At 52.2% G+C, this 25,689-nt stretch overlaps 1 protein-coding gene across 9 annotated transcripts in view; it reads right to left on the reverse strand.

Annotated features, from left to right (window-relative positions):
- Positions 1-25,689, reverse strand: part of ASAP2 (ArfGAP with SH3 domain, ankyrin repeat and PH domain 2) — a 156,677-nt gene that overhangs the window by 12,820 nt on the left and 118,168 nt on the right. For all 9 annotated transcript variants that reach the window (XM_060309105.1, XM_030844548.2, XM_030844550.2 and 6 more), the window contains 9 exons: positions 22,302-22,350; positions 22,058-22,224; positions 19,599-19,732; positions 11,618-11,712; positions 6,564-6,753; positions 5,058-5,143; positions 3,068-3,183; positions 1,996-2,063; positions 712-825 (listed from right to left, as the gene is read on the reverse strand). In XM_060309105.1, the coding sequence (XP_060165088.1) occupies positions 712-825; positions 1,996-2,063; positions 3,068-3,183; positions 5,058-5,143; positions 6,564-6,753; positions 11,618-11,712; positions 19,599-19,732; positions 22,058-22,224; positions 22,302-22,350 (1,019 nt within the window). The remainder of the gene's footprint in view (positions 1-711; positions 826-1,995; positions 2,064-3,067; positions 3,184-5,057; positions 5,144-6,563; positions 6,754-11,617; positions 11,713-19,598; positions 19,733-22,057; positions 22,225-22,301; positions 22,351-25,689) is intronic.

A 25,689-nucleotide genomic window follows, 5' to 3' on the forward strand; every position in this document is an offset into this window, starting at 1 on the left:
TTAAAATCCTACAGTAAAAATTAAAACGTTACACCCGGCTTTCCCACTAATTTCACAGCAGCTAGGCGTATGGGCTTTGGAGTCAGTCTTCCTGGGTCTGACTCTGAGCCTCGTGTGAAGGTGGCAGCCTTCCAGGGGTGCCCTCAAGTGCACAAGACAGACAGCGTCATGAGGAGAGGCTGGACCAGGAGGCAAGGGCCCCAGGTTGGTCTCCAAATACTGGCTTCCCTCTGGCCAAGACATCCCCTCTCTTGAGGCCTGAATGACCCCATCTAATAAAGGAATGAGTTGGACCCAATGATCTCTAAGGGTCAGTGACTTCAGCGAAGGTTTTAAAGATCAACTAGGTGAACATGGTCACTGCTTCTGGGGGAAGCTGGCTCTTTATCACATTATCCATAGAGAGAGAGCTCCCTCTAAAATCCCCGAAAATCCAAGGCTCGCTGTATCTTTCCTTCGTATCAGAAGGCGAGAAGCTGCCTCTGATTACATAGTTATCGTTCGTCCATAGTCACGTCTGTAGGAGCTGGGAGACAGGAGGCAGTTACGGGAAGGGTAAAACCACAAACCTACTGAGATCACTGGAAGCAAAAAGTAACCCGTATTTCGTTTTCTGCAAACAGCTCTCTACCCTAACTACAGGCCAGGACCCACGCCGCTCTGAAGGCCGCTGATCGGGACACTCTCAGCGCTCCACAAGCTGGCACAGACCTGCAGCTTCTCATCCACGTCGTCATCGCTCTCATCCAGGTCTTCATGGAGCAGTCGCCATTCATACTCGACGTGAACGTGAGAATTAAACCTTCCAGATAGGGCTTGGGTCAGCTGAGAACAACAAAGCACTGTCGGTGACGCTGTTCAAATACTCGGCCTTGTAAAGCGGGTGTCCACCAAGATGGCCAAGAAGTAGCGGGCAGGGAGCCTGCACCCCAGTGTGAGGCTGGCTTATACAAATCGCTGCGTCTCAGGTCAAGCCCCCACACTCCCTAATCCACAGATAACCTTGAAGCTCAAGCCCGACCACCCCTATTTAGCGCTCTGTAAGCTGCAAAGTTGCAGCACGCAGCCAGGGGGTTGAGATCTAAAGGGTGACGGTCAGCCTGCCGGTACCCACAACTGCACGCGGGAGCATCTCAATCTGAGGAGAAGGAACGTGTCCACTAACTGTTAACCCCGCTTTTCCTGACCAGCACGAGGGAATGAAGCCCTGCGGAAAATGACGTGAATGACCAGCTTCTCAATTCTCTCCAGGAAGGTAGACAGCTGGTTCCATTCTAGGTGCACAGGAGAGAAGTTAATCCATGAGATAAATGGGCGCCTTAGCACATGAGGGTCTGACTTTTCTCCAAAGCCAGACAGCAGCCATGTGGTCTTGGGCGACTTACTTAACCCTTCCGTACCTGTCTCCTCATCTGTAAAATGGGGTAACAGTAGGTACCTATTAATTAATGCTTTACGGTAATTATCAAGATTAAATGAGTTATTGGACATGAAGTGCTTAGGATAATACCTGTTAGCAGTCCTACAGCTCTGCAGCACCGACTGTTAATGGTGCCATAGACTGAGCACTTACTCTGTGCCCACTGCTCTGCAGAGTTCAACAACGATTCCCCCCAAAAACCTGCGAACTGGTATGCCTGAGCCCCCTTCACACACAAGGCAACGGCGGAGAGAGCTGGCGTGACCTTCCCAAGCTGCAGCGGTGGAGCCCCCTGTAAACCCGGCCTGACCCAGAGGGGCCTCAGCTCCACTCACCCCAGACGAAGCCAGGGCCGCCGTCAACATGCGCCACCAGCACATACTGACTCGTGTTCCGAGTGTCACAGGGGGGGATGGTCACCTCCTCTCTAAGGGGCCCCAGGACACCTTCTCCAAGCCATCCCCTCTAGGCCACTGGGATCTGCTCAGGACCCTCCTGCAGGCTCCGAGAGAGCCCTCCCCAGGGAGCGGCGTCCCCAACCCCACCCTGTCCGTGCCGGGTGGTGGGACACTCACCAGCTCCTCACAGCGCTCGTGCCTGAGGCGCTTGGCGATGTCCAGCGGCGTCTCTCCTGACTCGTTAGCTAAGAGGCGGGGGAACGAACAGACGTGTTACGGCAAAAGCAAGCAGAGGTCTGACACTGAGAGGCAATTAAAGAGGACCCGGCGAAGCAGCACCAAACGGAACTGAGCACGACTCACGAAGCCCAGCTAGTTCGCCCCAGTCGGTGCTGAACTGTCCTGAAACCGTACAAAACTGCAGCAGTGTGCAGTCGGTAAGGTTTTATAAGACAAGGTCTGAGCTAATCTAATGAAGATAAAACCACTGAAGTAGCCAACCAGTGGAAATAAATATCCAAGGCACAAGTTGTTGAATAAAGCAGTTCACGGTAATTCTCTAAGCAAAAGCACTGCTCATCTAGTTCCAGGCAGCCGACTGTAGAAGACCTTACACCTCCTTTTAAGCAGTCTGAAGATTTGGAATTGTGTATTTTCTTCTAAATGAGCCTCAGTCAATGAGATTTGATGATTAATTAAAAAAGAAAAAAACCCAACTTGGCTCGCAAGCAGGCATGTGCCTTCTTTCTGCTCGTTGCTCTCTGTTTAACAGTTCTTCAAAAGCTCCACCTCAGGACAGCATCACAGCCGGACACCCTCGGGCTAGACTGTGCCTGGCCGGCTACAGGTCAGGGTCCCACAGGGGAGGGAGGGATGAAGGCCAAGCAGACGTGGGTCCCTCGTGGAGGAGGCTTGGTGCCAGTGAACGGAGGGACAGTGAACAGTGACTCTCACCAGTAAACATGCCCACCCAGAGCCAGTGAGGGGCTCAGCATGATCCCAGGTGGGGGTCAGGAACAGGAGGGCGAGATGCCCAAACCTGGTCCAGGTCACCTGGGTACCAGCGACAGCTGCAGGGCCATCCTCTGCCTCTCAGAAAATGCCTGCACATGACGGCAAGCCTACAAGACAGCAGAGGGAAACTGCTGATGAGCACGAGACCACAGCAGGCTTGCAGGACGGGACTGACTCCCCGGCTCTGCCCAGAGCCCCGCACCAGGACTGCACGGGGCGGCGCGGGGAGGCTCACCGATGCCGATGGAGGCCTTGCCCCGCAGCAGCAGCTTCAGGCACTCGGCGCTGTCGGTCAGGCAGCAGTAATGCAGGGCCGTGCTGCCCTTGCCCGTCTGTTTGTCCAGGTTCCCACTGGCAAGGACGGGAACAGAGAAAGAGAACAGTGAGGCACAGGCTCGAGGACTGGGGCTGCCCGGGCAGGGACTCTCAGCTCGGCCAGGGTGGCTTGAACGCAGCCACAGACAATATGCGAACGATGGGCATGGCTGCTTTCCTTCCCCGGGAGAGGAAGCCAGAACTCGGGTTCACGGAGGGCAGGGTTTCTCTCAGTCCTCCTCCGGGGTGGGGGGCCCACAGCACCAGCCCTGCCTGTGGGCAGGAGGAGGCCTTGGCTTAAGGACATCAGGGAATAAACAACAGTGGCAGAGCCCGCCAGAAACGGAGCAAGGCACCTGTGCGCACCTGAGCGGGGGCACGGGCAGGTGAACCTGGCATCCCTCCCGCTTCACTGGCAGTGCCTGTCTGGGCCTTAGGAAGCCTGCGTGACTTGCCCAGTCTGTCCCACACAGAAGGACGGGGTGAGCTTTTCTCATCTTACTAACAACACTCTTGCCAGGAAGGGGAAAAGCCGCTCTTCCAAAGTTCGGAGTCCCCAGGCTCCTCTGAGCTGCCCTGAAAACAGGCTATGGGGGAACCGTGAGGAGACCACAAAGATTCTTCCAACACAAAACAAAAGCAGGAGATCCCAGGACAAGCCACTCACCCCACTGGTGGAGGTGGCCCTGGGCCTGTTCGGAGCTGGACAGACATGTGGGAACAGGAGTGTGCCCATCAGGAGGTGATGCCCGCAGCTCCCATCAGCAGGAAACCAGCCACACATACTCTTTCCTCCCGCCCTCCCTTTCTTTTTTAAAGCAGCTACGTTTTCAGTGTGAAAAAGGAGCCTCGCTTCTGATCTCCCCTCTACTCCTGCTGTCCTCCTCCCATTCTGGAAGAAAAGAAACCAGGATTCCGCTTCTCCTGCCCCCGAGAATTTTCACTGAGGGGGATGGTACCGCTCAGCTGCTCACGGAGCTGGCCCCTGCCACGCTGCTGGCGCTGGGACAGCATTCGGGCTCCATCAGAGGACAGCTTCCCCCAGGCATCCAGAGAACTCCCAGCTCCCGGGGAAGGAGCTGCCTCCCAAGCTCCTCTACCTCTGGCCATTTCTTCTGAAGACAGCCGGGAACGGCAGAAGATACAAAATGCAAAAAATCTCTCCTTGCTTCTGCACTTTGGGATCTTCTATTCCATCTGAAGCCAATTCCTGTGGCTTTTAACCAGCACCGCCCCCTCCAGCAGCCACCCACCCACCCACCCACGCCAGGCTCAGGCAGTCAGGATGCTCCTTGCCGGGGCTTCACCACTGGCCTTCAGCTGCCAGGGAGGCCCCGCACCAAGCGAGGCAGAACGCACCAAATGGGACTGCTGGGGCCAGGGACGCCGTCTGCGCATGTCCTCTCTAAAGTCAACTTCTAATTAAAAATAACAGCTTTTCCAACCACGCAGAAAGCCCACCACCCCGAGCTGCGGTTTACAACGTCAGCTCGGCCAGCGGCTGGAGGAGGATCTCTGCTTCCTGCTTCCCTCTCGCTCTGCTCAGGGTGCCCCGCCTGGACCTCGTGGGACCCGCACCTTACGGCACAAGCAAAGGGGTGGTCGTGGGGGCCACAGACAGAGGCTGCTTTCCCGGGGCTCGGAATTCAGCAGGGCTATCGACGGGGCATCGCCCTGAGTCCCAGACACTAGAGGCGGGACCTCGCAGACCCCGGGAGGGGGCTTTATTAGGATTGCATCCGAACACTCCACACGTGGCAGCACTGTCCCTGTCCCATGATTCCTCTTCAGGCCCAGGGAAATTCCAGCATCTTGGCCACACAACTAAAGCAATGGGGCAACCCCTGGCTCCATTCTCAGAAACACCAAGGGACGAAATCAAACACCTTCCCTGATTTTAGAACACCTACCTGTTCTGAACTAGAAAGTCTACAATGTGAAGAGAAGTCCGGTCCACGGATCTGACAGCCAGGTGGAGGGCAGTTTCGTCCGGCTCCTGAAGACCAAGCAGAAACATCCCAGAATTCCAAGGGGAGCATTCAATTCTGTGTCCCACATGAGAAAAATTGTGTATTTCTCTCCCCAAAGCCTCTAAATCTTTCCTTTGAAAACGTTACCTCTAAGGTACCAAGGGCCCCTCTAATCTCCGCGGCAAACTCTGCCCTTGGGAACCTGCGTTTAGAGACTGGCCCTATTCCTCCTTACTCCACGGGAAATAATGAGGAATTCAGGGGTTTCATGGCAAAGTCCTCTCGATCTTTCTGCCCTCATCCCTGCCTCTCAACATGAGGTATTGCCTGTAAGAGGGGTCTCCGTTCTGGCTCCAGGAAGGTTCCCCGGGCTCTTAAACCTGCTCCCTGGGTAAATATAAATGCATGTCTTAAATGCCGGGTTCAACGTTTTCATTCTACACTTAGAGATAACGCCATCAATGCTAATACCTGGACTGCCTTCAGCTGCTACTAAATGGCACATGACTACCCCTGCCTCTTCTGAAGGAAGTTCTGGCCGGTGGGAGAGAAGAATCACGAATGAAGGCTGTTTCAGGTAGGTGGGTGGGAGGGAGCTGGAGGCCAAGGGGAGATCCAGGTAACGGGGAACGTGGGGCAGAGGGAGACAACGGGCCACCCCCCCCCCTCCTCGGCTGCAGCACAGCTCTGAGCTGAGCAGACGCGGCCCTGGGCACCCTGGCTGCAGTTCCCTGTCTTACTCTCAAACACTGGACATTACGGTTCCATACAACGTGCTCAGCTGCTAAGGGTGACCCAGTCCCGTGCGCCTTTATTCTGAGGGTAAGGAGGGTCCAGGGGGCTGTGAGTGTGCGTCCACGAAAGTTAGGAGGGTCCGGGGGGCTGTGAGTGTGCGTCCACGAGGGTTAGGAGGGTCCGGGGGGCTGTGAGTGTGCGTCCACGAGGGTTAGGAGGGTCCGGGGGGCTGTGAGTGTGCGTCCAAGGGCACACCCGCGGAAGAGAATTAGGCCACACCGGCCGTAACACTGGTGGTTTCCTGCGGACGGATCCCGACGGTGAGATCCCACCCTCTTGGCCCAGTTCCCCCAGGGAGGAGGGCAAGGGGAGCAGGCTGGACAGCGGTGCACCAGGCCTGGTCCAAGCTCTCCTTCCCGGCGTGGCCTCGGGAGCTGCAGCCGAGGCCTGGCTGAGGCGCTAATGCGGCTCTCGGACGACAGAAGGAGGCGCTTAGGCCTCTGAGAAGACGCTCCTTCCCCTGGGGATGGACCTTCCTTCCAGAGCTGCCATTACAGTTCTGGTTTAAGAATTACCCACTAATTTCCTCCCCCAGGACTCACTGCCTCTTCTTTCAGAGTCACACGACTTTGTCAGCATTTCTGCTGACACTGCCTTGCCACTCCCCGCCCTCTCACCCTTTCTTTTCTGTTTTTACAGGTCTTTTCTTACATGTCCATTGGCCAGTGGGATTTTTTCTGTAAGATCCACACCATCAGCGTATGCTTGGAGTAATCCAAAAATATCTCTTGCTTTGACAGCCTCACAAAGGCTGTGAAGTTTTGCCGCGTTATCCGCGTGTCTTTTCCTTGCGTACTTCCTCTCAATGTACTTGGCAGTAATGTAGTCCTTTCTTGCATTCCTGAAATCAAACATAATTGCCTCGTAAATGATTAAGGGCCTCTATTCAAACAGATCCCAACACCCACTCATCTATAACTACTTAAAAAAAAATCCCATCCCACCCTCCTCGTAATAAGCAGTACTGGCAGAAAGACGGGACGCAGGAAACGGGCGCCGTGTGGCACCCCCTCAGCACCTGCGTTCGCTCAGCCTCCAGGCACTTTCAAGAGGCCAGAAACCCTCCAGCTGCCAAGACAAGTGGAATCAAGGCCCGGGGCTAAGGGCTAAGGGGCCAGGTCGCGGGGCTGGCAGCCCTCATGGGAAGCCTGTCTTCCTGTTTGCGGGCACCGTGCCTAGCAGACAGGCTCACCACACACCTGACGAACCAAACGACTGTCCATCTTCGCGGTCTATTTCCTGGCCTTCACGCGGCCTTGTGTGTGCAGACCCCGCCTCTCAAAGGAGCTCGCAGTGCCAGCAACTCCAGGGGAGCCAAAGAAGCCCGGGCTCAAATCCCGCCCCACCACAGACTGACGTGCAAGTATGTGGCCTCAAGTCTTCTTATCTGTGCAAATGCACACGGCCTGTGAGAAGGGAATGAGCTGACACGTTTGCTCCTCTCACGGCAGGTCCTTAGGGCCTCGGAAAGTACCGATGACCTTGAAAGACAGACAGCAAGAAAAACAGCAGCTCCTGGTCCAGAGGATGCAGGATTTTGCTCCAAGGACTCTAACATACAGCAGCAGCAATAATAAGAAATGGAGACACGATTTTTGAGGGACAGTAAACACTAATTACTTCACGTGACAATGAAGTCAGAAGTGCCAAGAAACGACCCAGTGTCCATCAGCTGAGGAACAGGTGTCCATACAATGCAATACGACTCAGCCACAAAAGGAAGGAAGCACTGACACAGCCCATGATGTGGACGAAGCCTGAAAACGTTAAGTTACATGAAAGAAGCCAAACGCTGAAGACCACACACTGTGTGATCCCATTTACTGAAATGCCCAGAACAGGCAAACCCGCAGACAGGTAAGCAGTTGCCCAGGGCTGGGAGAGCGAGGGGACAGAGTCGGGGATGGCCAACAGGTATGGGGGTTCGTTCTGGGGTGACAAAAACGTTCGAAAATTGCTTGTGGTGACGGATGCATAGCTGTGAATATACTGAAAGCCGGCAAATTGCACATTAAATGGGTGAATTGTATGGTATGTGAGTTACAGTTCAACAAAGCTCTTAAAAGAAAAAGAATGTCAGGGAAAACCAAATTCCAAATACAAAAACCTGACTTTAGCCAATATAGCTACCAGGGATATAGGAAGAATGACACGAGAGGACTGAGCCCCCTGCTTCTTTTGTCCCCTCTTTCTGGAAAGTGCGAGGTACACTGAAAGTTCACAAGGTCAGGCAGGGGAGGCTGAACTAGAAGAAGGGGCCTGGGTTCCTTCCCCCCCACCCCCCGCAGGCTGGTGGTCAGCTCTGAGAGCGCACAGTCACTCGGGCCTGGCTCTCGGTCACATGGCCGGATCTCAGCCCAGCTCCAGGCTCCCCCACCCCCAGGCTCCCCCACCCCCACCCCCGCTGACCTTGCGCTGGCTACTCAGCCTCTGTATCGTGAGCACAGCTGCTTGCAGGATTAGATGAGATGCCACACTGAGGCCTTTAGCCCAGGGTTTTGGATGTAGTTACTGTGGCAGCACAGAATGAAGAGGGGCTGGTGGTGGCCCAGGCGGGTGGGACCCACCAGCTCTTCTCTGCTGGGGCACCGCTCACTCCCACCCTGCCACCAGGGCTGCACCCACCACACCTGCTTCTACTATCGTCAGGGGCCCAGCCCCCCACGTCAACCCACCAGGCTTCGGGAGTGGGCAGGTCAACTCCAGGCTCCCAGGGTGGCAAACACCACTCCGACTGCCTCACCCGATAAATCCACTGCCTGGGTGTTTCTAAATGCAGCCTCGTGTGAACCGTGTTGGTGGACTTCACACATCACCCCACACGTGGACAGCTGCTGCGGGCTTACAGGTCACATTGAGATGTGCTGTCCCTCTGACCCTCACAACAGTGCTGTGACTGTGAGCCTGTCCCCTCCAGCAACCGGACAGCTCTCGGGGCTGCCCTGCTTTGCTGGACTGAGCTCTCCTTCCAGGGGCTCCCAGCCAGCGTGCTGCTCAGCCTGCTGCCTGGTTCCCGTCTGGGGTTGACAACTGACAACCTGTCTGATGAAACTCTATGGGTCCCTTCTGATGGGCAGTGGGGCTGGACATGTGTCAAGGTTTAGGCAGCTCCAGTAATCACTGTGGGACAGTCAGGAAGGGGCTAGAGATGAACTGGACCCTTTACTTTTTAAATGTATTATCCACTTGTCCAGGGCTCTGGGTCTTGTCCCCTGAAGGTCGTCCCTCCACAAGCTCAGGTACAGGTCTGTTCTGGGCAACACCACGCCCCATGGTTTCCTGGAGGGAGTTCACTCTGCCGGAGTGATTCCCCCACTCCTTCTTTTTTTGGGAAAGGCTAAGGTTTTTGGAGAAAAGGCAATGAACTTAATGTAAGAATGCATTTGGCATTCGTGTTCAGAGAGAGGGGCTTCTTATACTCCCGAAGGACAGGGCGTGCACGAGGGCCCTAAGTCACAGGAGAGAAACAGTTCTGTGGCCTCTGGGAGCAGACGCAAACCTGGCTGCTCCCCCTTCCCGCCTAAGTGTATCTCTCAACACCCCCCAAATCCATCTGAGGATTCACAGGCCACGAGATGCTCTTTGGCTTCCCTTTCACCAAATTTATCTGCAGATGGTGTGTTGCTCTGAGATAAAGCCAGATTTAATCTGGAAGTAAAATACTAGCTTATTTAAGTAGCCACAGAGCTAGGACTTCACCTCTGACCCGTTGATTCATTATATATGTATTTCCCACCACAAGCAACACATTGTGGTGGGAGATACAAAAACGAGTAAGACGCAATGTATTAGAAAAATATGTGTAAATACCTCGGTACAACGTAAAGTGGGATGAGCTGCTTTGAAACAGAACTGAGTGCTACAGGAGCACAGGAGCCCAGTGACTGATTTCAGCTGAGGAGGTATCAACGTGGGTGGCATTTTGCCATCACATTGGTCATCTGCTCTCATTTTGGAAAAATAAGAGGGGGAGGAGTAAACGTCCTTTTCATTTGTGCCAAGGCTGGGGGGCGGGGAGGGGCCCCAATGCAGACACCACGTTTATATCCAAGAGTCCCAAGCAGACGGTATTCATTTTTTTAGAATCATCTTGCCCCACAGTAAACAAATGATCTGCTTTTATAAAGTGCCCCTGGTACTTGGAAGAAATGAGTTACCATATGCTTTGTCCAAAGTTGATCAGTATTACAGCATTTCGGGAGACCAGTCCCTTCACCGCGAGAGCAGGTGTCCGTTAGACAGTAAGTAAAGTGCCGCAGTGGGCCGCGATGTTTCCTGTCCTAAACAGATCTTCTCGTATCCCAGGAAGAGTCAGCTCTCCTTGGGGTAACTCTCCAACTGACACCTGCCCCGAGAGGACCCTAACTTTTCAGGGCGTGTGGAATCAGCTCCCGGCATGTGTGCTGCCCCACTGCCCACGCCCACGGCGAGCAAGCAGGGCTGCCGACACCAACCCGGCACAAGATGCGTGACCGCTTCACCCCTTCGCACGTCCCAGCGACTCTGCGAGGTGGCGACGGCTGCACCTGTTTCTCTTAGAGGAAAAGGGCTCAGAGAGGTTGACGAACCTACCCAGGTCCCACGATCGGGAAGGATGCAGCTTTCTGTGACCCGCGCTGCCTCTCCAGGTCTGGGTAAGGATACAGACTTGGAACTCGGATCTTCATCAAGAAAGGACCATCACTTTATAGGCCCTGTGCCTGGAATCTAGTGTCGCACCTCGTCCAATCTCAAGGAAACGCTTCCCCACTGACACTTGCTCCAGGGCCCGGATGTGACCTGACTGTCACCCAGCACCAACGCACGCGCGCTCACCTCAGACGCCGACACCTGCGAGGGTGTGGAACGCACACAGTACCTGCTCCTCCCTTTAGTTTGTTTAAGCTCCTTCACCGTATTAAGTCACCTCACCCAAGCGCAGAAGAGCACAGATCCCGTGAGCTCAGCTTCCAAAGACCGGCGCCCACAAGATGTTCCTGCCAAGGGCCGGGAACCACACCTCTCTGCAACGCTCTCCCAGCCTCTGGTCCACCCTGTCCTTGCCGAGCCCCAGGGGGAGCCCTGCCAGCACTTCTACCTCAGGCTGCTCCCAGGGAAGGGCTGTCTCGGAGAATGAACCTCCTCCTCTCCCTCATCACCTGTTTCTCACTTGGCCTCCCCTGTCCACAGCGGGCCAGCTGGACGCCTGATGAGGCACGAAAGCTTCTTGATCAGGTTTTGTGTCCAAAGTAAAACAGAAACAAAGAAAAGCTTTTTGAAGGAAACAACACGCTCGACATTTGCACTGGGAAAGAGAACGGGACATAATCATGTATCTAGGACAACGGACCCTCCGCGCGGCTCAGAATTCACACTGAGAGAAGGCAGGTGGGAGAGCGACTCCCCTGCCCTGAGGCAGAAGCAAGGTGGTGCCCACACACCACCAGCAGGGGGCGCCACTCAGGACTCCCTCCGCCCCCGCCCACCGGCAAATCCGCTTTCCTCCGGCTCCTAAGAAAAGCTGCCAAACCAAGTTTCTACTTGGACATCCAAAAAGGTTCAAGTGACTTTATAAACAACATAGGCTGATTTCTTCCCTAAAGAAGCAACAATCGATGCACCCAAGCTTGTTTATTCCCCTCCCTCGGGGCAGGGGGTGGGGGGTGGGGCCCGGGGACAAGGCCAACCTTTGCTCAGAAAGCAAGAACACCCAGCCCCATACTTACATGTCACTGCTCGGGTTGGGTTTGATCGAGTCCTCAGCTGGAAGGCAACACTCCATAATCTCATTGAAGCCTGCATTCCCAATATTCTTGGCAAGCTGCAAAAACAAAAGTCTATTTCAGGGTTCTCAATTATTAATACCTTCCACTGCTACACATGACTCACACAGTTGATTTATTTAATGGTCACTAAGAAACAGAGCAATAAAGTGGTTTGCCTTTAATGAAGCTGGACAAAACCCAAACCCCAAAGGTACCCATAAAACTAGAGATAAGAAACAGCATGCCTCTTACAGAGGAGTGTTCTCATAAAACGTCCCCTAGATAGAATGCCTCCACGGACAGGGAGAAGCAGTAACTCGGCCCAGCTCGAGTTTCTTTCCCTTCTCCCCACCCCCCAAAAAGAATCTGTGCTCGCTCCAACTGAAATAGATCTAACAGCCTTTACTTGCACCAGTGAGGGGGTGGCTCATACAGCAGAGAGGGTGCTGGGCCAGGAAGCCAAGATTCGGGTTCAAATTGTGGTCCTATTTCCTGGCTTTGTGACCACAGGCAAGGCAGTTTACCCGAGCTTCAATTTCTTTTTAAATTAATTAATTTATTTTTGGCTGTGTTGGGTCTTCGTTTCTGCGCGAGGGCTTTCTCCAGTCGCGGTGAGCTGGGGGCCACTCTTCATTGCGGTGGGCGGGCCTCTCGCTGTCGCGGCCTCTCGTTGCGGAGCACAGGCTCCAGACGCGCAGGCTCGGTAGTTGTGGCTCACGGGCCCAGCTGCTCTGCGGCATGTGGGATCCTCCCAGACCAGGGCTTGAACCCGTGTCCCCCGCATTAGCAGGCGGACTCTCAACCACTGTGCCACCAGGGAAGCCCCGAGCTTCAATTTTTTAATAATAAAATGCAGATACCTACCTACCTACCTTGCCAGGTTGTAATAATGATAAAATGAGATAATTTCTGTAAAAGCATTCAATAAACTAGAGCGCTAAAAGTGTATCTGTTCCAATGTAAGGTCCTCACTTGCCGATCAACCTTCTGACTCGTCAGAAATGAGCAGGTTTTCACCAGTGCTCACTGATACAGGCACTGTGCTGGACGCGGCAGGTACAAGATAAACGCCAGGCCGCCCTGGCGCGCTCCTGAAGGGATGTGCGGATCTGGAGTGACCAGGATCCTTAAGAGCGCGGATTTCATCCCAACCCCAGCACCCAGCTCAGCACCTGACCGAGATCGGACCCTTCAATATCTAACGAAACAAAGAAACCGAATGGAAGCACCGGGCCCAGTGCTTTGGAGAGAACAGACATTTTCACTTCCACGTTGAAAACGATGCCGTGGGAGCAGCGACACTTCTGGTGCTTCTGCCCTCGGTGAGTCATGTGGACACAGGCTGAGTGGGACTCTCTGCGAGGAAAGGCTGAGCCCCAGTGGCCTCTTCTCGCTCCAGGGGGACCGGCTGGAGCAACAGCCAAAGGGATGTGGGTCAGACAGGGCCGAACTTCCTGGTGGCAGGTAAGAGGGGATCTCGAGGGAGGCCGAAGGACAAGGGAAACACGCAGTCAGCCTGATAATCGGGTGCGGAGCCTTCCTAACTCTTCCCTGTCCTTGACAAGTGAACAGAGCTTCCGGGTGCCCCGAGCCCCACGCTCTCAGCAGCCCTGCCTTGGGTCCTCGGTCCTCAGCCCTGGCCCCGGGGCCTCAAGGCGACGTCAGGTGGCAAAGCCCCAGGCTGCCTCACTGCACTTTCCTGGAGACGGGGCTGCCCGTCAGGGTGGTGCAGAGCAGGGGGCCCGGCGTACCATGGAGCCAACGCCCCGACGATTTCGGGGGCGCCTGGTGCCAGATCCAGGCTGAACCTCGGCGTCGGGGCCCCGGTTTAGAGCCAGGCCCACGCTAAAGGCCCCACCGTTCAGTGCAACGTGGACGCCATCCCGCACCCAAACCTCGTTATCTGCAGGGCAGTGACAGGACAAGCCACAGCACCTGCCCCTGGGAGCCTCCCGGTCTGCAAGGAGGAGGATCCCCCGGAATCCGAAAGCTGCTCCCCTTCTGCTTGGGCTTGGCTGGCTTACTAGGGGACAGCTGGTGCAGGGAGCCACCACGGCCGTGCGTCACACTCGTCGAACGCGGAGAAATATGCCGCCTCACAGCTTCACCAGCCTCCAGCGAATAGTTCAGCCTGCAGAGAACCCTCTGGAACCATCAACAAAAGCAAAGCACTTGCAGATGGAGGCTGCAGGGTCAGGTCAAGAAAATGTGTGGTCCAGCAGGCCGCGCGGGCAGGAGCCTAGGCAGCAGGAGGGCTGGTTAAACAGCCCGGACACACACGCCCTCCACTCCCAGAGCCCCATCCCCGGCATGTGGGGCTGCACCGAGGCTGACGGGGGTCCCTGGGGTGTTCAGGTGCCGCGTCCTCAGGGAAGCGAGCCCCAGGACACACGCGGAGCCCTCGGGCAGGCTGGGCTCCGGGCCTGGCACACGGGCCTGCTCCAAGGGGTTCGGTCTAACGAGACAGAGGTGAACGAAAACGAAGAAGAAGGGCACCGTGATACGGGCTGGACTGAGTGCTACGGAGACGGCCAGGGGCCGGCAGCAGAGCAGGGACCTGGTCTAGACACCCACTCTCCCACAGCCCGAATTTGCACGAAAGCCTGTGTGCATCTCCCTCACTGCACAAGGCGCCCTGTGCACGGGGACCTGGAGTCACACATGCCTGGAGACCCGCAGCACCAACCCTTGAGGGGCCCGCTGAGCCAGAAAAAGGCCATAGGTTTTCTCTAGAAACTGTTTCCAGAGTTCGGGGTGAGGATGGGGAACCTCCTGCACCCTGTTTTCATGTTTCCAGGTGGAGGGTCACCAGTTCCTGTGACATTCTGTCTTCCTCTGTTTTTACGCACCCGGAGGAAAGAAGCGGACAGTGAGAGAGACGACGTCCCTGCCCGAGGGGCTCAGAAGAACGGGCACCCACAGGAGGCAGCATGTGGTGGGTGTGCCGCTCTGCCCGTGCCTGGGGCTCGGCTGCCACCACACGTGTGAACCAGATCGCCGATTCCGCTGTTTTCAACCATAAATCAGACCTTTGCTCTCTCAAGCGGTTCGAAACGCATGTAGGGAAATGGGGTGTTAGCTACTGGGCCCCTCAGGCCCCAGGAGGCTGGAAGGCTTGGAGCACACGGCACATCTTTAATATACAGGTGGGTAAAAACGCCCGGGGCAGTGAAGGAACCTGACCCTGGCAGGCGAGCTAAGAGACAGCTGTGAGCCCTGGACTGCTGCCTCCAAAGACCGGAGCACGAAAAAATACCCTGTGGTGCGCAGAGAGAGCTGTGTGTCGCGCTTCACCTGCGCCTCTAGAAATTCTGCTTTTGGTCTATTTGACAAAGTATATAATATGCTCCTTAGTAAGTGGTACAAGTCTAACTATACATCACATACATGTATATGTTTGGGTGCTCAATTTTTTCTGGTAGGGTTTGTGGTTAAAAAAAGTTCAGAGTTGTGATTTAAGAACAAAGACTAGAACACAGGCTCCGGCCTCCCTTTTAAAATGGGGTTCTTGTTTAGGTTAGATAAGACAGAGGACCTGGGACAATGCCTGAAGCATAACAGTCACTCAGTAAACGGTACCTGGTTCTACCCTGCTTCCTGCCCTCTGCAGCCCGAGTGGCTTCATTTCGGACCCCGGTGAAACCGCAGTACGATCTGTGAGGAAGCTCTTGGTTTCTGAGGGCTCTCCTCCCCACCCCCCCCTCGAATCCAGCTGTCGGCTGGTCTGCTTTATATTTAACAGCTGGTTAACAACTTCATGAGGAGGCAGGAGAAAGTCATAAAATAGGCCCGAGTCAGTAATATGTGCTCCTGGGGGTTTCTGACCCTATTCTTTGATGGAAGGAGGTTTTTAAATTACTGACTCAAATTCAATTCCATAATACTGAAATTTCCTTTACTAATTTCACTTACGATGTGGGACTGATCATATGATACCAGGACCCTCTTACCGACAATACTGTTTTACGTAGCACCTGAAAATCAGAACTGAAATCGTAATCTTCTATGTTAAGGAGGAACTTTATCTTTTTAAAATTTATGCTTATCAGGAGGTTTTCTGAAAGCAGATTGGCTTTAAAATCTAAGGATCTTAGGCTGGTGCATGCTAGAGTAGTTAAAATGGTACAGCTGCCCTGAACTCCAATCAAATTAATACTGCAATTACCCCAGTTTCTTTCCACCGAGTAAGAAGTGATTCTAGAAGCAGGAGGCAAAGGGAAGGAAAGATGACTGCTGACCAGCCACCTTCACGGATGCTGCTGAAACCCACTCGGTTGACATGGGAATCAAGCATGCTTTGAAACAAAAACAAATTAAGAAGGAAATGGTGAAACCGCCACGACATATCATCAGGGGAAACTGTTTACAAACCCCAGGCCAGAAAATACTTTATGGAATTAAGCAAAAGACTTCTGTCATGAGGACCACGGTGAGACCGTATGGGGGGACAGGAGCTGCACTTTACAGGGTGGGTGAGCATCTGTCTGTTTAGAACACAGTGCCAGCCAGGAAATGAAAATCCCTGCTCGTGTATCTGCTGTCTCCATCAGGCCGTGCAAAAACCCCTCTCCTGCCACAGCACATCCATGTGTGTGGCTCTGTGACTCTGCTCTGGAAAGCAGCCCTATCCGGGCTGCAGCCTCGGACACGACAGCAAGTTATCTTCCAGTTCACCCTCATATCTCTTTAATAGGGTACAAGGGGTCTAATTAACATGTGCTGCCCAAGAAAACGTATTCTGATGAACACACCAGCCCAAGACCCTGACACCACTGCTCTGTGAACCTGAAAGGTTCACAAACAGAGCAGTCAACCCGGGTGGGGTCTCCCTGCAGATTCACACATTAGGACACGCAGATGATTTTTCTGGAAGGATTTTGTTCAGATCATCTTGGAGGAGAAGGTAACAACGATAATAATAATAGCTAATACTTCATAGTTCTCACTATGTGCTGGATGTAATTCTGAACACACACACACACAGTGTGTGTGTCAAACCTTCAGGAGATCTTTTGTTCAGGCATCTGACTAAGCAAAATAAAAGAACCAGGCGCTCTAAAAAGGCTCGACACTCTCATGCTTTACAAATGGTACTAACGACACCTGACACACACCCTCCACCTATTGCTTAACAAACAGCTGAGGAATAAGGGTCTGGAGGTGGTGTCATGCCCGCAGTACCAGGGTTGGGGTGAGAGGGGGAGACGTCTGCCTCCTGTGAGTGGCCAGACAGGCGAGTTCAGGGGCAAAGAGAGGGTGGGAATAAATCCCACGTGATTCAGGCCTCTGCCCTTTGTTTTTCTGATAACCACTCAGGAAAAGAGGCTTAGATAAGGGAGCGTTTAAAGCTATGGCAGAGATTAGACATCAGAAACATCTGCAGATCTTAGTTAAGCAGCCTCTTCCTGATTTCTCCATAATGGCTGACAGTTGGTCAAACTTTGAACGCCTAGGAGAATATACAGACAGATACAGACGGAGGCTCCAGGAGAAGACACAAAGTTCTGAGCCTGGGATCAGAAGCCAGCTCATCTTTTCATCGAAATGGAGACATTCTCCTTCCAGCCGTCTCTGGCGTTCCTCTCTGCAGTAGGCAGTAGTCTCAGGCAGATCGTCAGTTAAGTTTCTGAGACACGTGTAAGCAGGTATAACAGATGTGCCAGGATCAGGCTCCTACCAGCTTGCACAAGCCAGCTGTTAGACAGCCGTTATTAAAAATTACATGATATAAACTCGTGATCAAAGAAACTATACTAGGGAAGTCCCTGGCGGTCCAGCGGTTAGGACTCCCCGCTGCCACTGCCGGGGCCCAGGGGTCAATCCCTGATCGGGGAACTGAGATCCCATAAGCTGCCTGGTGCATCCTCAGAAAAAACAAACAGAAAGACTATACTAAAAACAAAGTAATACTCAATGCATCCCTTCCTAACTATTTTACTGTGCTGTTTTTGAAGTTGTATTTGTGCGGCAAACTTACTACATAATGTGTGCGGTCTTTCCCACCGCACATTCAGTTATCCACACTGCGGCCTGCAAATGGCCACGGTGGGAGCATTGACATCATGTGCCTGGGACTACAAAGCCGGGCTTTTTTCCCTCCCAGAGGGCTGGCGGTTAGACATTTGTCAGGCATGAGGATGGGGAATGAGGAGGGATGGTAGTGATGTTTAAATGCTCTCCACAGGGAGAGTCCTCAAGGGTTGAGAGTGTGAGCTCTGGAATCAGATTAAAGAGGCCTCCACCCCAGATCTGGTGCTTTGATAACTATATAACCTTGGGCTTGTTAAAACATTCTAAGCCTCAGTTCCTCTTTTGTAAAATGGGGATAATACACCAGGGCCACAGGGCTGGAGTGAAGAGTAAAATGACCTAGGACAAAGCGCTGCGCAAAGTGCCTGAGGAGCGCCTCGTACAGAATCAACAATTATTACTTCAGCATAAACCACTTAACACTTCCAATGTTTTTAAAAAAACCCACCAGGGCAGTACAGCCACTGCAGGCAGTAGTTTACCAGGGCTCACTGAGAAGTAATTTATGTGTCTCTGAAAATATACCGTGAGAATTTCAAATCTATGCCATCGCCAATTACCCAGGATACCGCCTGCACACACACAGCTCTATGATGGAGGCTGTATGCGTTATGACATTAAAAATAACTGTAGTGTGTAACCAAGAATACACTGCTTGGGTCGCGCCAAGGCTAGCTTAGCTGTAAACCTGAAGTAATCAGTGATGCTACTAAAACTGGGCTACCAGAATCCACTCCAGTTTCTCCCAGCTTTGTCTCTCAAGACCGTAAACGAACTCCTTGGAAGGACAGGAAGGATTCGACAAGACAGTTCTAAATGCATTACAAGTTCAGACACGTTGGATCCAGGATAGTCATCGGTACGACTTACGGCCCTGAGAGATCTACTGACCACGGTAATCGATTTTCTGCCAAGACTACTGCTCTTGACATTAAAATCCATGGCAATCAATATCCACTTAATAGTCACTGTCCAATGCTCAGCCACCTCAAGAAACAATTTCAAACACTACCTTCTAATCGGCAGTCATAGACTTTGAAAACAGTCCGAAGAGCTCATGTTTTAGGCGCCCCAAAGCACCGCCCATGTGTGATATGCTTGTTCCTCAGTGGAGCCAGTCTCAACGCTCTGAAAGTCACTTTACAGGAAATGCTTCAACCCCCTAATACACTGCATGGCTTATGTGTTATCACCCAACCAACAATGAAACACCTTTTTCTTTAGAGACAAAGGCAGTAGAAGCAAATACCAGTATCTCTCCCAAAAGGCAACAATAAGAGACAGAGAACAAGTCCACCGGAGGCTTGAGCCAGGTAGTGACCGCACCGCAGACTCGGCAGACGACTCAGTCCTTTACCGGCTCTGGGCTCTGGGTTCTGCACCTGCTTAATGACTGGGGTGAACTGGACTCTGCCACCATCCTATTCCAGAATCTCACACCAGTCTCAACGCTCCTTTATAAGTTCAATTCATTTTATTCATTTAAGGATAAACCTTTGTGGGACTTCCCTGGTGGGCCAGTGGGTAAGACTCCGTGCTCCCAATGCAGGGGGCCCGGGTCCGATCCCTAGTCAGGGAACTAGATCCTGCATGCATGCCGCAACTAAAAGTCCGCATGCCATAACTAAGAAGTCCGCATGCTGCAACTAAAGATCCCGCATGCCACAACTAAGACCCAGCGCAGCCAAAACAAAAAAAAAAAGAATAAAGCTTTGCAACCCTCAACTATCACACTAGTAGCCGAGGAGGAGGAATTACCAATGAGTTTCTAACTGCCCAAATCCGCTTGGCAATATCAACAGCTACCAGCCCAGCGGAATTTTAAGAAACAGAAATGGATTCAAGTGCCAAAATGAAAACCTCGCTTTCAGATCATTTGTTTTCACTCCAAAATCAAGGATTCGAAACGTACCAGCAGCTCAGATGTTCCTAACACATCTAGCGTCAGGGACTGCATCCTGGAGTAGTGAACCCCCAGCTCTCGGTGGATCCCAGAACACTCAATGCAGGTCAGAATGCCCAGGTTGGTGGAGAGCCACGTAGGATCTGCCAAAGAGAATACGGAAAATCGGAGCTTGTAAGGAGAGGGCAGGAGTCAGAACTTTTTTCTTGCAGTTACTGAACGTGGAGTTTTGCTGCATCATTAGCATTTTTTTTTTGGATCCTACATGTAGCTGGAACCCTCGTTCATCATTAATTACCACCAATTTACACACAATACACACATGCGCCCGCCGGTATCTATTCTCCCTCCTCTTCCTAGGGCTCCACCTCCCCGTCCTTCCATTCATTTGTTAAGCACTCCCAAGGGGCAGGGCTGTCTGTACAGGAATAGGACACAGCGCCCTCTAGTGGCCGAGGGTCCCTGGATACAGACCACCCCCATCACCAACCTGATGGTACCAGCAAAGGGGACAAAGTCTAGCACCACACGGGGGACTGTCTTAACACACGTCTATATGTCAAACATGCTAATAACCAGCAGAGAACACCCACTATGTGCTGAGGCCATGCTCTGTTCAGCGTAGAGTTGAAGCAATTATAGTAGCAATAATAGCTCAAGGTGTGAGAGCTTCAGAAATTACAGGTGCTTTCCCTTAATTTCTCATTTAACACATACAAGAGCGCCTGGAGGCACACAGGGCAGGTGTCTTCACCATCTTGCTCAGAGAGGTGAAGGGCCTTCCTTGCTTGAGGCTGCAGAGCCAGACCACAGCCCTGCCTTCACCTGGGCTCAAACCCACACCCGCACCGCATGTTTACTTGCTCAGCGACGCCTCCTAGCCGAGCGCCAGAGTAGGCACTCAAGAAATGCTTGACGGATGAATGCTGAATTTACCGAAAACACGGAACTCAAAATCAAACGTTCTTGAGGACAGGATCACAGCCCAGAAGTACACTTCTCTTTAGAATTGCTTGTTGCCCTCAGAAACTCATAGGAGGCAAGTATTGCAACCTGGGTCACTAGTTGATTGCAAAGTTATTTTTTAAATGTTCAGATTATAAACATTTTATCTGAGTTCAGAAACACTCCCGGGTGTGAAAAACTGGCGTTTTCGCTTCCCTAGACCTATTCTACCGAGTCGGCTGTGTCGTGCTTTTGGTGGGTATGAGTGTACATTTAGACTGCTTTATATCACGCAGACTGTCCTTTAGCATTTTAAAACAAAAATGTCATAGCTTTGATCCCTCATAAGTGTTTTAGAAGTCCAAGTACTACACTGTCCTCATCTAAGAAAAAGCACAGTTCGCTACCTTCACTCCCTGCAGCATCTCCTGCCAAAGGTATGTTTTTAACAGTCCGAGACCCCATGAGGTAATTCCTCAAATCACCCCCAGATACAGCCTCCAGGGTAACAGGAACCTACGGCACTTCCCAACTGTCCACTCTATTTTTGTTGTGCCTTTTTTTTTTGTTTTTTTTTTTTGCGGTACGCGGGCCTCTCACTGTCGTGGCCTCTCCCGTTGCGGAGCACAGGCTCCGGATGCGCAGGCTCAGCGGCCATGGCTCACGGGCCCAGCCGCTCCGCGGCATGTGGGAGCTTCCCGGACCGGGACACGAACCCGCGTCCCCTGCATCGGCAGGCGGACTCTCAACCACTGCGCCACCAGGGAAGCCCCGTTGCACCTTTTTTAAAATGGAAGTTGTCACAGAACCAGGGGAACGAAAAGGCACACGGCCACCCTAAGCAGCCCACAGCTCCCCTAACACCGGCCCATCTGAGCTACAGGAATAAGTCAGCTCATTAAACGCTTAAAATACTGGTTGTTAAAATCTACAACAGTTTATGTCCACTGAAAATGAAACCCCAGTAGGCCTTATGAAAACACAGAAATAAACACCTCATTTCACGGAATGTGACAGCTGGCTGGGGCTCACAGACAATCTCCACTGGTCCCTTCATCTTCCAAAAAGGGAAACTGACATCTAACAAAGTAAGTGGCTCTTCCAGGGTCACAGACTAGACAGCGGCTTAAAGTTGCTGCAGAAGTTCTACAAAGCGGTACCAAGGGAGGACGGCTTGAATCCCGGAAAAAGCCGCAGTCTGGAGCCAATACAATGACCGGATGACCCTGGTTCCACCCTCGCTGTGTGCTTCTGTTTTCATTTCTCAAAAAGCATTTAAACCGTTTCAGCGCTATGGGGCTCTCTCCCCGCAGGCCTGCTCTGAGGGCCCGGAGGCAGGCATCTTCCCACCCTTTCCCCCACTTAGTCTGCGCACAGTTCAGTAAGCATCTGTGTGACAGCGTGAGCTCAGGCTGGGCTGCGCTGAACTTGGTGTTTGAAATGAAAGGGAAAATCAGTGACTGGCTTCTGTGAATCGGAACAGGATTTAAACGTCCTAGAGCTGGAGGGGGTGGCTGGGTCACCTGGCGCCCCGCAGTCGCAACACACGTCATTGCCTGTCATCCTCTGGACCTCGGAGATGATCTCCTTTGTCAGTTCTTGGACTATGTTATTTTCTCCCGTATTGTCATCTCCCTTAAATGCATTGTTCAGAGCTTCTTCTTTGCTGTTTTGCAGCACAGACATCCATCTAGAAAAATAACAGTGACGCTGTGTTAAATCCCAAGGACAACTGCCCTTCCAAGGTCCCACCCCCAAACAACTTACATTTGACATTCCGGTTCGTCCTCTGCTTGAAAGTGGTATGTCCTGTCATCTGCACGGCAAGAGGGGTTTCATCAGTTGTGAGCCCGGACAGTCATCCATACACAATTCCAAAAGAAAGCGGTTTGTAATTAACCTCAGGAAGAGTCTAAACTCTGCCACGAAGTCAATGATTTGTATACAACCAAGCGCTCCCTCCTGCCCTGTACAAGCCCTCGCCTGGGAACTGCGGCTTTCTAATGCAAATTACCGAGCCAGCTCCTTTCCTCCATTCACGTCTGAAGAGAAGCAACTTCCAAACACTGAAGCTCTTCAATGAAAACCATCACTGTCCTTTCAAAACCTTTTTTTTTCTTTTTAGCTTGCTACAGAGTTGGCCCCCAATTGTTATGGCCCTTTGAATAGTAAAAGCCTTATCTAAAGCGAGTATCTTACAAGCTTTCTGGCCTTCTTAGCCCAAAGTGTATAGCCTCAGTCCAATTGTGGGAAAGCATCAGAGAAACCCAAACTGAGGGACATATGACCAAAAAACTGATCCATAATTTTCAAAGTATCAAAGTAAGAAAGACAAGGAAAGATACAGAACTGATATAGACTGTACGTGACTAGGGCGAAATAACAGCAGCAATGTGGAATCCTGGAGAGAATCCTGGAACAGAAGGAGGACACTAGTGGAAAAAATGGTAAAATCGGAATAAGATTCTTAGTTAACAGCATCACACCGATGTAAATTTCCTGGTTTTGACAGCTGCAGACATGGCTGATATTATGTACTAAATAGTAACTGATAACCTGTACTATGCTGTCAGTATTGGGGGGAGCTGGGTAAGGGATATACAGAAATTCTTTGCCTACAATCAGTGCAAAACCAAAGTAAGAAAGAAAATTAAATTAAAAAAGAAAGAAAAAAGGGGAGGGAGATCCAACTTCTGCAGATGGCAGAGCGGTGACAGACAGGGACTGTCCTTGGGGTTCACAATAAACACCTGTGCCCCTCAAAGTGAGTGAACATTGCGGCTTTTACACTCCTGAAAGCACTTTAGTTCTTAGGATAATTCTTGGTGAGCTGACTGGGAGGAGGCTAAGGCCCAGAGAGGTTAAGAGGCAGGAACAAGCGCACCCAGTGGCCGAGGGGTCAGGTTTTGACCCCAGCTCTGATCCTCTTCCTATTTTCCTGACACGGAGCGGACACCCCGCACCCTCTATCCCCAGCCTGTTGCTGAGGAAAGGAACAGGGTTTAAGAGAACTGTGCCAAGGGACTTCCCTGGTGGTCCAGTGGTTAAGAATCCGCCTTCCAATGCAGGGGACGCGGGTTCCATCCCCGGTCCAGGAACTAAGATCCCACATGCCACAGAGCAACTAAGCCCGAGCGCACAGCAACTACTGAGCCCACGCCCTCTGGAGCCTGCGCCACAACTAGAGAAGCCCACATGCCACAACGAAAGATCCCGCATACCACAACTAAGACCCGACACAGCCAAAAATAAAATAATTACTTTAAAAAAAAAGAGACCCGTGTCAAGTTCAGAAAAATAAACTTAATCCTGTGATCCAAATGTTAGTGGTCGGGTGCTAGGAAGAGAGGCCGCTTTCCCTGCCCCCACTCTACCTGGTGTGCAGAGCCTTACCTGCGGGAGGGCCGGAGGGGGCAGGTCCACATCCACTCTAAGTGGAACTCAGAGTCCTCGGGAAGCCATGACCATGGCAGGTTGCACCAGGGGACCGGGTCTGACACCAGGCCTAAAACCCTCCAAGTTTTCCCTGAAGCCACTTCATGGTCAGACCAGGCACAGATGCCACGGGAAAATCAAGGAGACGGGGGAGCAACCCATTTCTCTGGCCAATTCTGCATTTTAACACGTGAATGGTGGAGAAGCAGGGGAAATTCTCAGTGAAAATTTCCAAATAAAAATTCCCTTGTATGGAACCCTCTTGCACTGTTGGTGGGAATGTAAACGGATACAGCCACTAGGGAGAACAGTATGGAGGTTCCTTAAAAAACTAAAAATAGAATTACCATATGACCCAGCAATCCCACTACTGGGCATATACCCTGAGAAAACCATAATTCAAAAAGACAAATGCACCCCAATGTTCACTGCAGCACTGTTTACAATAGCCAGGTCATAGAAGCAACCTACATGCCCGTCGACAGACGAATGGATAAAGAAGATGTGGTACATATATACAATGGAATATTACTCAGCCATAAAAAGGAACGAATTTGGGTCATTTGTAGAGACATGGATGGACGCAGAAACTGTCATACAGAGTGAAGTAAGTCAGAAAGAGAAAAACAATATCGTATATTAACGCATATATGTGGAATCTAGAAAAATGTTACAGATGAACCAGTTTGCAAGGCAGAAACAGACACAGATGTAGAGAACAAACCTATGGACACCAAGGGGGGAGAGTGGCGGGGGCTGGTGGTGGTGGGATGAACTGGGAGACTGGGATTGACATGTAGACACTAATATGTATAAAATAGATAATAAGAACCTGCTGTATAAAAAATAAATTAAAAAAAAAAGAATTCCCTTGTATGGACACTCTTTCACGATGCCTTTACACCAAGAACAGTTTCTAGCAGATTCTACTAGAGGGAGGAGAAAACAGGAGGTTTCCAGAGCCCTGCTGCGACGGTATCCTGGGAAGGGCTGCTTCTCTGCCCCAGGCTTGGGCTCCAGCTGGCCACGAACCCTCCATGTGGGCCTGGAGAGGCACCCTGTGGGTCCATCCCACTCAGGGGACTGACCTAGATCATGTGCACCTTCTGCTACACCTCCCACCCCACCTGGCATGACTGCATGATCTGAGGATAATGGCTCAGGACTTGAATTCGTAAACAGTGGGGTCAATCTGAGGCCAAGAGGACTGGACAGGCTCCAGAAGGGCTGGGGCCTTGCCACAGGGACGTCCTCCTTGAGAAGCCAGGCCCACTGATGGCTTGATCTGGGCGGGGAGTCTCTGTCTGGGGGAAAGATCGGTAAAGGAGGATCCTGCAGGGAAACAGCTGAAGCCAGCAGCCGGTCTGTTCCTCCCGGGCTCTCTGGGTGATTCCAAGCTGGCTTTGCAGGTTGAGGGACAGGAGGAAGGGGCGGCTCCTTGGGGCCTGGTAGACTCACACCTGAAACAGCATCCTCACTGCCCATCTACAGCTTGACTTTTATTTCTCCAGCCACCCAGATGTTTCACGAGCACAAAGGTGTCTCGGGGATACGTGTGTGTCCCAGCAGCCCCGTCAGCAGGTAGAGTCAGACCCGAAGCCAGGCCCCCACCTCTCAGGACGCTCATCAGGTCACGGTTTTCTAGCTCTGCAGTGTCTCCCTTGATGGTTCCTGGGGGTGGGGGTGGGGGTCTGACCAGTTTTGACGTTTCTCTGTAACG

The sequence above is a fragment of the Globicephala melas genome, chromosome 12 (genome assembly GCF_963455315.2).
Source record: "Globicephala melas chromosome 12, mGloMel1.2, whole genome shotgun sequence".
Classification (NCBI taxonomy): domain Eukaryota; kingdom Metazoa; phylum Chordata; class Mammalia; order Artiodactyla; family Delphinidae; genus Globicephala; species Globicephala melas.